Raw genomic sequence first — 12590 nt, 5'->3', positions numbered from 1 at the left:
CCATGAATTCTCTGGCTGCTCCTCTCAGTCCCAGGTGCTGTTTGATTTTTGTAGGAGGAGACAATGAGGAGGGAGCATCATCTCTAAACAGACACCCAGATTCAGCATCACTCCTCCAAGCTCGTGTGACAGCCAGACGCTCCTCCCAGTGGACCTGGCAAAAAGGCGATCGGTTTCTGCTACATTTATATATATATATATATATAGGTTAAAAAAAAAACTGCATTCACTTCACAAGACAGCACTCCCCTCTTAAACCCCTGCCGTGAGATGCGGGGGAGGGAGGAGGAGGAGGAGGGGGGATATCTACAAATGGAAGCAAGTGCATGCACTGGGCTGGGCAGCCTCTGTGCTAAGTCTCGGGTTTGGGGAGATGCTTTGTGTGTGATTGACTTTGCAGATTGCATCTGATCGGCGGCCTCCATGGAAAGCTGGAGACTCTGCATCCAGCCGATCCTCTACATGTCTCCATCCACACATTGAACAAGGGGGAGGAGGAGAGGGGGGAGAGGAAAGACAGGAATAGGTGGAAGATCGGATTAGGGGAATGTGGAGCGTGAAACTGACCCAAGGATATTGACCTGGATTCCTGTGGATTTGTGGAAACAGATTGGACTGAGTTATGTGTCACCAGAACGATAAGACTACATTTGCGGCATAGCTTTGTGAAATAAACCCGGGGCTTGTTTTTTTTTTGTTCTAAATATATTAAAAGATAAATAATACAACAACAGAGAGGGGAAAAAAGGGAATTTGAGAAATCATGGCCAGGTTCCGCAGGAAAACCTGCATCGTCTTATCACTTTTCACACTTTTCATTTTCGGCACTATGATGGGTTTGAAGACACTGAAACCGACAGATGGCTTCGGAGACCTTGGCCCTGGACTTCATTTGATGCCCTTTGCGGAGAGAGTGGACCCCAGGCGGCCTATCTCGCCCAAAGCCAACTTGATGCTGCCCCCCACCGTTACCAGAGCGAACGCCGCCCACCTGGAAGGTTACCCCGCCGCAAATTACGACCTCCACATCTTTTACTACGGCTGGTACGGCAATCCCAGGTTCGATGGGAGATTCGTGCACTGGGATCACCTGCTGGTGCCTCACTGGGACCCTAAAGTGGCCGCCAGTTACCCTAAAGGCAGGCACAGCCCTCCCGAGGACATCGGCTCCAGCTTCTACCCAGAACTGGGACCCTACAGTTCCAGGGACCCCCGTGTTATAGAGGAACACATGAGGCAACTTCGATCTGCAGCCGTAGGTAAGGTGTCTAAAAACTTAAAAGTGAGCATGTAATTATACCATAATCAATATTTTAACAATGACATTGTATATTGGAGTGAGGCCAGACTGAATCCTTAAAGACAATGTACTAAGATATCCGTGTAATCTTCACGATGTATAATTATGTAAGTGTCTGGTGTATATATATATATATATCAATATATAGTATGTATAATATCAATGTACAGTATGTATGATATATGCACAGAGTGGATATAATTACACACAATCATGGATGCAGATATATATTACTAGGTTTAACCCTCCATCACCATATTCTGCACAGGTTTATGCCTTGAAGATGCATACTCAAGGATTTTGTTGGAGCATTTAATCAAGAATTTTATTATGGAGATTAAAATCTCTCAACAAAGAGATCAGCTTTGCTATGCATGAAGAAAGGTGAAAGTCTAACACCATGTTTTTCAATAGTGCACAGTGTTAAAAATGTAAACAGACCAATATTCATTTCGGAAATGTTACGATACATCAGTTTGAATGAGAATCTCCAGACGTTGCCTCAATAATAGTAAATGCAGCATCAAGATTGCGATTCTGCAAATGGTTAGAGCCAGACTAGAGAAGTCGGTTAATCTGCAAGGTGAAAGATGACATTTTGTATGATAATGCTCCTGAGAAGAGCCTTGGGATGTTTTACTATGTTAAAGTCACTATATAAATGCAAGTTGTTGTTGTGGTAAGAGAAGCCTTGCTGCTGAATGTGAAATTGCTTAAAACCCACAATAAGATCTAACTGTCCCTTTATCATTCAATGCTGGGTCCTTGAGAACCATAAAAACAATACAAGAAGAGTTGTAGGGAAAATGGGACAATTCCTTGATCAGTACGTGCCTGAATGACAGACTTACAGTCAAACCCATGAATTGACAGAACCACAATTTGTCTGAGAGAAAAGCTGCCAATGAAAAAAGATCTTAGCTTAGCAAAAAAAAATGTGTCCAAAGAGTTGTGAACTGAGAAAAAAAAACCTTTTGAGCTATAATTTGGAGAAGGATCAATAACAGTAAAACAAGAAATGATAAATACTACCCATCAAGGCAAAAGAGAGAGTGAGATAAGAGAAAATTGTGAGGATGGTAGGGAATAGGGGTAGATCCAAAAGCTGGAACAAGTGAGCAGCTAGCTACTAAAGTAAAACAGTAACTGTAGTTACCATCCGACTGGGCTGGTTTGATTGACAAGCTAGCCATTAATTAGGCGTGAAAGTACGAGTGGCTGGGTGAACCATGTTGATTGGCTGTCTTGGAACTGGTACCTGTGTTTGGCTGTATCTGTGCGACCATGTTGCTTTAAGAAGACTGAATCATTGAATCATACAGCACAGAAGGAGGCTATTCGGCCCATTGTGCCTGTGCCAGCTCTTTGAAAGGGCTATCCAATTAGTCCCACTCCCTTGCTCTTTCCCCGTAGCTCTGCCAACTTTTCCTTTTCAAGTATATATCCGATTCCCTGTTGAAAGTTCAGTTGAAGTATATTGTACAAGGAAGAGGCAATCATGTTGATCAGAGTGAGAAGACAACTGAGTGAGTATTGGGAGATTGGCCGGAACGGGAATTCAGCACTGGAGTGTAGTTGGCTTGAAACTACTTTGAGTCCATTTATTATGGCAGAGTAATGGAAAGCAACATTGTATGGAACTCGCATGACTTGGACATTTCTAGAAACGTTGAGGGGTCCAGGGCAACCAGAGGTGTAAGAGGTGTCTCCAGGCGGAATCACTCAAGCTCAAAGCTACTGAGCTCAAGAAACAGTCGGAGCCATTTTGGACTCTACTGGAAGAGGAAGGGGTTCCTACAGCAAACATTACAGGAGGTGGTCACCCTGCAGCTAGGGAGAGATAGTGAGGCAGAGAAAGAGAAGTGGGTGATCATCCCCCAGGGAGGAAGGAGGACTCGGATGGAGGCAGTTCAGGAAACTCCTGGAGTCTGAAGTTGTTGATAGGTATCCAGCATTGTATACCTATGAGGCAGAAGAGGATGGCAACTTGGGATAGAATTCATAAGCAATGTCAAATTTAAAGTAATCACAAAAAGAATTAAAAGGAGAGATTGGAAAAAAAAAATCTTCACTCAGAGCATGGTTAGAATTTGGAATTCTCTGCCACAAACTAGTGTTGAAGCAATAACCACAACACACATTCTGTTAAAAGGCAATTAGAGAGTTGCTAGAAAAAGAGGAATATCAAAGGGAATGGAGAGTGAGCAGGAGAGTGGGATTGGACTCTTGGAGAAAAAGACATGATGGGGCACATGGCTTGTTCCTGTGCTGTAACGTTCTATGATTCTATGTTGCAGATCACAGAGGAAGTAAAATCAAGCGCACTCTGTGGGAAAAAGGTCATTGGAGATATTTAACTTGAATGTAGTAGTTGCAAGGCAAGTGAATGAGAGATTGGATGCTGTCATCAGCAGTAACTAAAAGAGTTATACCATTTAAATTAAATATAGGAGCACAGGTGAAAGCAATGGCTGTGCGAGATTGCAACAGATTATAGAGTAAAAAAAGACTTGCATTTATATAGCGCCTTTCACGACCTCAAGATGTCCCAAAGCGCTTTACAGCCAATGAAGTACTTTTAAAGTGTAGTCACTGTTGTAATGTAGGAAACATGGCAGCCAATTTGTGCACAGCAAGGTCCCACAAACAGCAATGAAATAATGACCAGATAATCTGTTTTTTATTGATGTTGGTTGAGGAATAAATGTTGGCCAGGACACCAGTGAGAACTCCCCTGTTCTTCAAAATAGTGCCATGGGATCTTTTACATCCACCTGAGAGGGCAGACAAGGCCTTGGTTTAACATCTCATCTGAAAGATGGCACCTCTGACAGTGCAGCACTCCTTCAGTACTGCACTGAGAGCGTCAGCCTAGATTATGTGCTCAAGTCTTTGGAGTGGGACTTGAATCTACAACCTTCGGACTCGGAGGCGAGAGTGCTACCACTGAGCCACGGCTGTGTAGTACTCAGGAACAGAAAAACTAGTGAAAGGAAGGTTAGTTGCTAGCATTGCATATAACAACGCTAAATGCAATTTGACGTCGGTAGTGTTGCCAATTTTAGGCCTGCGTGCTTATGAAATCTTGATCTCCTATAGTGATCACAATAAAGACTCAGTGTGACGTGAAATACTGAACACTTGTACAGGAATACAAGGATCAATTTCCAGGTTAGGACTGTTTCACCATAGGAGTACTGAATCAGGTTAGGTAAACAAGTTACCAATGTGGAAAGCACCATTTGCACTGCAGGGGGAGGGGGGAGTGAACTAAAAGCTTGATAAAATGGAGGACTTAGAGGTCATAAACAAAATAGATGAACCAATGGAATGGCTGAGTTCAGTATTGGTTATTGACAAAAGAATAAGCACATTTTGAATTTGGTTCAATTTCACAGACTTAAACGGGATTTTAAACTGAAATTGTAGCCCAGTTTGCTATTGCAAAATGTCTCAGGATATTCTCAAGTTTCGGGCAACTGAAACTGAATGAAACAATTTCCACATGTCGGCATGTACAATACTTCTTATGGGAGGTACAGATTCGAATGACTTCCCTTTGACAATGCCTCCGCTCTGGTAGTTTATTAGCAAACCACTCATAAGATATGTGAGTAGATTGTTGATATCAAAGCATCGAAGGATGGCAAAATGGTGCAGTGTTCATCCAAAGAGGAACATGAAATCCAGAAGGTACCTAAAGTTATTGGAAGAGTCAATCTAAAATTTAGTAAAAATAATGTCTATTTGGAGTCAATGTGCTGAGAATGTTGGTGCCATCATTACTGGTGAAGGCATTAAATCTGACAATATGAAAGTCTCATAAATGACCACATACCACATCTCCAGCAAGAAAGGTATGAGGAGGATTCTGGGCACTGTCAATTACCTGGGTAAATTCATGCCAAATCTTTCAGGAAAAAAAAAATCAGCTCTTGCAAAACTGTTAGAAAAGACTGAATGGAACCAGAATCAGGAACAACAACAACAGCTTGCAATTATATAAGGCCTTTAATGTAGTAAAATGTTCCAAGCCGCTTCACAGGAGCGTTATCAGGCAAACATATTAACACCGAGCCAAAGGAGACATTAGGACAGGAAAGAGGTAGGTCTTCAGGAGGGTCTTAAATGAGGAGAGAGAGATGGAGAGGTTCAAAGGTAGTATTCCAGAGCTGAGAGCCTCTACGGCTGAAGGCACGGCCGCCAATGGTGGGGCGAAGGAAGTCAGGGATGCACAAGAGGCCAGAATTGGAGGAACGCGGAGATCTCGGAGGGTTGTAGGGCTGGAACAGGTTACAGAGATGGGGGGATGGGGGGCCATGGAGGGATTTGAACATGAGAATGAGAATTTTAAAATCAAGGTCTTCGGGGTCCGGGAGACAATGTAGGTCAGCGAGCATAGGGGTGATGGTTGGAAGGGACTTGATGTGAGTCAGAATACGGGGAGCAGAGTTTTGGATGAAGAGGAAGAAATATGACAAACTGAAAGGCCAATAAAAATTCCAACTAATGCATCACCAATGGAATAAATCACTGAAAAAGTATAATTTATGACATAACAACGTAAGAAATAGGAGCAGGATTAGGCCATCCGGCCCCTTGAGCCTGCTCCGCCATTCAACAAGATCATAGAATCATAGAAGATTACAGCATGGAAGGAGGCCATTCGGCCCATCGAGTCGGCGCCAGCTCTATGCATGAGCAATCCAGCTAGTCGCATGGCCCAGCCCTATCCCCATAGCCCTGCACATTTTTTTGTTTCCAGTACTTATCCAGTTACCTTTTGAAGGCCATGATTGAATCTGCCTCCACCACTCCCTCAGGCAGTGCATTCCAGATCCTAACCATTCGCTGTGTAAAAAGGTTTTTCCTCATATTACCTTTGGTACTTTTGCCAATCACCTTAAATCTATGCCCTCTGGTTCTTGACCCTTCCGCCAATGGGAACAGTTTCTCTCTATCCACTTTGTCTAGACCCTTCATGATGGCTGATCTTCAACCTCAAAGCCATTTTCCTGCACTATCCCCATATCCCTTGATGCCTTTAATATCTAGAAATCTATCGATCTCTGTTTTGAATGTAGTCAATGACTGAGCCTCCACAACCCTCTGAGTGAAGAAATTTCTCCTCATCTCAGTCCTAAATGGCCTACCCCTTATTCTGAGACTGTGACCCCTGGTTCTAGACTCCCCAGCCAGGGGAAACATCCTCCCTGCATCTACCCTGTCGAGCTCTGTAAGAATTTTGTATGTTTCAATGAGATCACCTCTCATTCTTCTAAACTCTAGAGAATACAGGCCTAGTCAACTCAATCTCTCCTGATACGACAAACCCACCATCTCAGGAATCAGTCTGGTGAACCTTCGTTGCACTCCCTCTATGGCAAGTATATCCTTTCTTAGGTAAGGAGACCAAAATTGTACACAATACTCCAGGTGCGGTCTCCCAAAGGCCCTATATAATTGCAGTAAGACATCTTTACTCCTGCACTCAAATCCTCTTGTAATGAAGGCCAAAATACCATTTGCCTTATAATTGCTTGCTGCACCTGCATGTTAGCTTTCAGTGACTCATGTACAAGGACACCCAGGTCCCTTTGAACATCAACATTTCCCAATCTCTCACCATTTAAAAAATACTCTGCATTTCTGTTTTTCCTACCAAAGTACCACATTATATTCCATCTGCCATGTTCTTGCCCACTCACTTAGCCTGAGTGTATCCCCTTGAAGTCTCTTTGCATCCTCCTCACAACTCACATTCCCACCTAGTTTTGTGTCATCAGCAAACTTGGAAATATTATATTTAGTCCCCTCATCCAAATCATTGATATAGATTGTGAATAGCTGGGGCCCAAGCACTGATCCCTGCGGTACCCCACTAGTCACAGTCTGCCAACCTGAAAAAGACCCGTTTATTCCTACTCTCTGTTTTCTGTCTGTTAACCAATTTTCAATCCATGCCAGTATATTACCCCCAATTCCATTTGCTCTGACTTTGTTCACCAACCTCCTGTGTGGGACCTTATCAAAAGCCTTCTGAAAATCCAAAAACACCATATCGACTGGTTGCCCCTTATCTATTCTACTAGATACATCCTCAAAGAACTCCAATAGGTTTGTCAAACATGATTTCCCTTTCATAAATCCATGTTGACTCTGCCAAATCCTATTATTATTTTCTAAGTGTCCCGTTATCACATCGTTTATAATAGATTCTAGCATTTCTCCACTACTTATGTCAGGCTAACCGGTCTGTAGTTTCCTGTTTTCTCTCTCCCTCCTTTCTTAAATAGTGGGGTTACATTTGCTACCCTCCAATCTGCAGGAACTGCTCCAGAATCTATAGAATTTTGGAAGATGACAACCAATGCATCCACTATCTCTATAGCCACCTCTTTAAAAACCCTGGGATATAGATCATCAGGTCCTTGGGAATTATCGACTTTCAGTCCTATTAATTTCTCTAGTACTATTTTTTTACTAATACTAATTTCTTTCAGTTCCTCATTCTCACCAGACCCTTGGTTCTCTAGTATTTCTAGGAGGTTTTTTGTGTCTTACAGGCACAAAATATTTGTTTAATTTCTCTGCCACTTCCTTATTCTCCATTATAGATTCTCCCGTCTCAGTCTGTAAGGGACCCACATTTGCCTTCGCCAGTCTTTTCCTTTTTACCTACCTAAAGAACCTTTTACAGCCCGTTTTTATGTTTCTCGCTAGTTTACTCTCATATTCTATTTTCTCTTTCTTTATCAATTTCTTGGTCCTCCTTTGCTGAATTCTAAAATGCTCCCAATCCTTAGGCTTACTGCTTTTCCTGGCAACTTTATACACCTCTTCCTTTGATTTAATACTATCTTTAATTTCTCTTGTTAGCCACGGTTGGACCACCTTTCCTGTTGGGTTTTTGTGCCTTAAAGAAATATATATTGTTGCAATTTATATATTAATTCTTTAAACGCTAGCCATTTCCTGTCTACCATCATACCTTTTAATGTAGTTCCTCAATCAACCACAGCCAACTTGCGCCTCATACCTTTGTAGTTTCCTTTGTTTAGAGTTAAGACCCCAGTTTCGGATTGAACTACATCACTTTCAAACTTAATGAAGAATTCTATCATATTATGGTCACTCTTCCCTAAGGGCTGCTTTACAACAAGATTATTAATTAACCCTTTCTCATTGCACAATACTAGATCTAAAATAGCCTGTTCCCTAGTTGGTTCCTCAACATACTGATCTAGAAAACCATCTCGTATACATTCCAGGAATTCGTCCTCCACAGTATTAGTGCTAATTTGGTTTGCCCAATCTATATGCAGATTAAAATCCCCTATGATTACTGTATTACCCTTGTTACATGCACTTCTAATTTCCTGCTTTATACCGTGCCCTACATTACCACTACTGTTTGGTGGCCTATAAACAACTCCCACCAATGTTTCCTGCCCTTGCTGTTTCTTAGCTCCACCCAAACTGATTCTACATCTTGATCTTCTGAGCCAAAATCCTTTCTCACTATTGTACTGATCTCATCCTTTATTAACAGGGCTACCTTTTCCTTTTCCTTTTCCTTTTTGCCTGTCCTTCCTAAATGTCGAATATCCTTGAATATTCAGTTCCCAGCCTTGGTCACCCTACAGCCACCTCTCTGTAATGGCAATTAGATCATACCCATTTACTTCTATTTGTGCTGTCAATTCATTTACCTTGTTGCGAATGCTGCGTGCATTCAGATAAAGTGCCTTTAATTTTGCATTTTTAACATTTTTTCCTATTTTGACCTTATTTGCTGCTGGCCTTTGTTTCCGCTGCCTTCCAATTTCACATACATTCATTCACCAATAGAGATTCAACATATCCAGGGATTGAGAAGGAACTGTTAAGCTTTACAACTGCTTGTGAAAGCTCATTCAATCTGTAATGTCTCCACCATTAGTCTTGGAGTAGGCTTCAGAACGATTATTACAAAAGTATAATCTATGGGTATCATATACACCAGACAAATTTTATGTGCAGCACTGATCCACTACCAAGAGCAATAAACCAGAATGCAAAAGTCAATGAAAAAACATACTGGGGTATTCATGCTGACTTGGACATGGCCACTATAGGTATGTTACTGTCCCTCTAAAATATGAAGCTAACCAGGATTGAGACTGATGGGGTCACGACCTTTGCAATTCTGAAAAAAACAATAGTGGAGGATGGCAGGACATTAAAAAATATCAGAAATTAAAAGAGGAATTAACAGTAATAGATGGAATAATGTATAATGGAAGTGAGATTACAATGGCAAAAAGAATCATGCAAAGAAATGCTGCCAAAGATTCATGAGGACATGCAGGCAGAGAACTGTAAAAATCGGGTTTAGGAGGTCCTGTTTTCATCCAGAATAACTCAGGACATTGGTCATTGTGCGTAAAATATAGACTAAACCATTAAAGTTCACATCAACTGTATGAGAATCTTAGTATCGTTCTATTCATTTGTCAGGGGAAAGACTGCTCACTTGTGACTAATTACTATTCCATTTACCCAGAGGTGAACAAACTGCACAACGCCACTTGCAGAATGGTGATGAATTGCATGAAACCATTTTTCTCCAGACATAAAATACCTAATGGACTACAGTTTGTAAAAGATTACTTCAGGCAGTTGGCCAAAGAATGGGATTTCATTTCACACAACTTCAAGTCCGAATTTTCCACATTCAAATGAACTCCTGGAGAAGTCAGTGCAGACTGTAACGTAGAAATAATGGGACAGTGAGAGTGATGGGTATGGGAGTCCTATAGTTTAATGTAGTACCCTAGTACATAGTGGATTAGCATTAGTACAAGTACTCACAGGAAGACTGATAGGAACAAATCTACATACTGGGAGAATTACTGAAGACCAGTAATTCAAAGATGGCAAGGCACAGAAAAGAACAAAAGTCTAAGCAACAGTAATCTTCCAACACAGAAATCTGGTGATAGTGCCTTAAAAATAGAATCACAAATACAAGGATACAGCAATATACAATCAAGAACCAAGTGTGTCCAAGGTGAAACTTGGTGTGATCATAGAATCATAGACCACAGAAGGAGGCCATTTGGCCCTTTGTGCCTGTGCTGACTCTTTGAAAAAGGTACCCAATTAGTCCCACTCCCCCTGCTCTTTCCCCATAGCCCTGCAAATTTCTCCTTTTCATGTATTAATCCAATTCCCTTTTGAAAGTTACAATTGAATGTGCTTCCACCGCCCTTTCAGGCAGGGCATTCCAGATCATAACAACTCGCTGCATAAAAAATGTCTCCTCATTTCCCACCTGGATTTTTTGGCAATTGTCTTAAATCTGTGTCCTCTGATTCCCGATCCTTCCTGCCAGTGGAAACAGTTTCTCCTAATTTACTCTATCAAAATCCCTCATAATTTTGAACACCTCTATCAAATCTCCCCTTAACCTGCCCTGCTCTACAGCATAGAATGTTTGTGCTATTAGAGATGTATTTCTTGTGCGTTCATATATTTTTATACATAATGTATGAATAAATGTCTTTTGAAAGTGTTGGTGACCCAATTCTAAAACAGATTCCATGCCCTTTATTGAAAACTGAAATGGCTGCTCGGTGGCGCTAAATTTCTTCGGAGCTGCCATAATTTCACCGGAAGTGTGGCGGAAGCCCCGTTTTCGCCACACTTCCGGCAGAGTTACAGCAGCGGAGCGGGAGCAACTCCGAAGAAATTCCCCAGCCAGTTTTGACATACAAGTGCAGGCCTCTCTGTGACTGTTGCTTGCATCTCTCCTGGCGCGGTGGGACGGACTGATTTGTAATTCCTGATTTTCAGGCGTTAAACTAAGGAGGCCATTATCCAGGGAAGCCAAGGCCAAGTCATCGTCCTGTTGATTACTAAGGTATGGAGAGTGTTAATAGTTTGTTTGCCAGGCCTCTTTGAAGAAACTGCTTCAACTTCAAAGGGGAACTTCATCCTTATATCCCAAAACCTACCAGTGCTCATCGGTTTCTGGTCATTATGTGGTTACGAGCAGAAATTTTTAGAGGTACATAAGCAGGGCATAGGTATTTATCACCAGAGACTGTGGGGCTAATTTTAACCTAACTCACCCGTCGGGAAACTGACAGGATCATTTGCAACATTGGTTTTACACCCGCCCGATTTTACTCACACACACACACACACAGATGCACACACGCATAGGGGCGTGTGCGCGCGCACACATGCAGACGCACACAGTCACACACACAGTCACACACACAGTCACACACACACAGTCTCACACACACATACACACAGTCACACCGACACAGACGCACACAGACACACACACAGTCATACACACAGTCACACACACAGTCACACACACACATTCTCACACACACATACACACACACACACAGTCACACCGACACAGACGCACACAGACACACACACAGTCACACACACACAGTCTCACACACACACACACAGTCACACCGACACAGACGCACACAGACACACACACACAGTCACACACACAGTCTGTCACACACACACACACACACACACACAATGACACACACAGTCACACACACACAGACACACAGGCAGTCACGCACAGACACACAGTCACACACACAGGCACACACATTTATCCACACACAGTCGTACACACACACACACATATAAACACACAGAGTTTGATCCTGGTCTTTATAGGAGCACTGATTTCACGTGGATGAAACACAAATACACTTATGTTTTTTGCGGATACAGTTATGCAGTTTTGCAAGAACTCTGGAGTCGGATCCTGGTCTGACTGTGGAACAGAGCAGTGTGATCCCCTCCTCTCCACTCCTCTCCCCCTGGGGAAGCATCTCACACTTTTGTTGAAATTGATTGTGTAACCACAGGCCTCAAACACAGCCTCAGACCACAATTTATTCCCTGATCAGTGGGCAAAGCTAGAGAAATGTAAACTTGACTTGTCTGGTGCAACCTCCGCCATCCACTGAGCAAGAAGCTGAACACAGCTTTCCTCTCGGCACTGGACATCGGACTCCTGGATTCATTGTTAACAATCCAACAACCAACTATCAAATTTATCGACCGGCCCAGCTGGAAACAGCATTTTCTACAGGTACAGGCATGACTGAAATTCTAAAATTTGATTTTCTTTTTAATTTGAGAGCAACTCTTTGATCCTTAGCGATCTTTTCACCATGTCAATCTTGTGAGGCTTTCAAAGTACACATGCTTAAACAGGACTCCATTTGGAGGAGCCATTTTCTGTAAATTTCCA

The 12590-nt window shown here is 42.3% G+C and overlaps 1 protein-coding gene across 1 annotated transcript in view; it reads left to right on the top strand.

Moving 5' to 3' along the window:
- Positions 1-763: 763 nt before the first annotated feature.
- Positions 764-12590, top strand: part of LOC137342794 (glycoprotein endo-alpha-1,2-mannosidase-like protein) — a 50760-nt gene continuing 38933 nt past the window's right edge. The window contains exon 1 of the mRNA XM_068006980.1: positions 764-1259. Within this exon, the coding sequence (XP_067863081.1) occupies positions 764-1259 (496 nt within the window). The remainder of the gene's footprint in view (positions 1260-12590) is intronic.

The sequence above is a fragment of the Heptranchias perlo genome, chromosome 26 (assembly GCF_035084215.1).
Source record: "Heptranchias perlo isolate sHepPer1 chromosome 26, sHepPer1.hap1, whole genome shotgun sequence".
Taxonomy (NCBI): domain Eukaryota; kingdom Metazoa; phylum Chordata; class Chondrichthyes; order Hexanchiformes; family Hexanchidae; genus Heptranchias; species Heptranchias perlo.
Note: the sequence above shows the minus strand (reverse complement) of the source record. Positions and strands in the feature narration are given on the sequence as shown.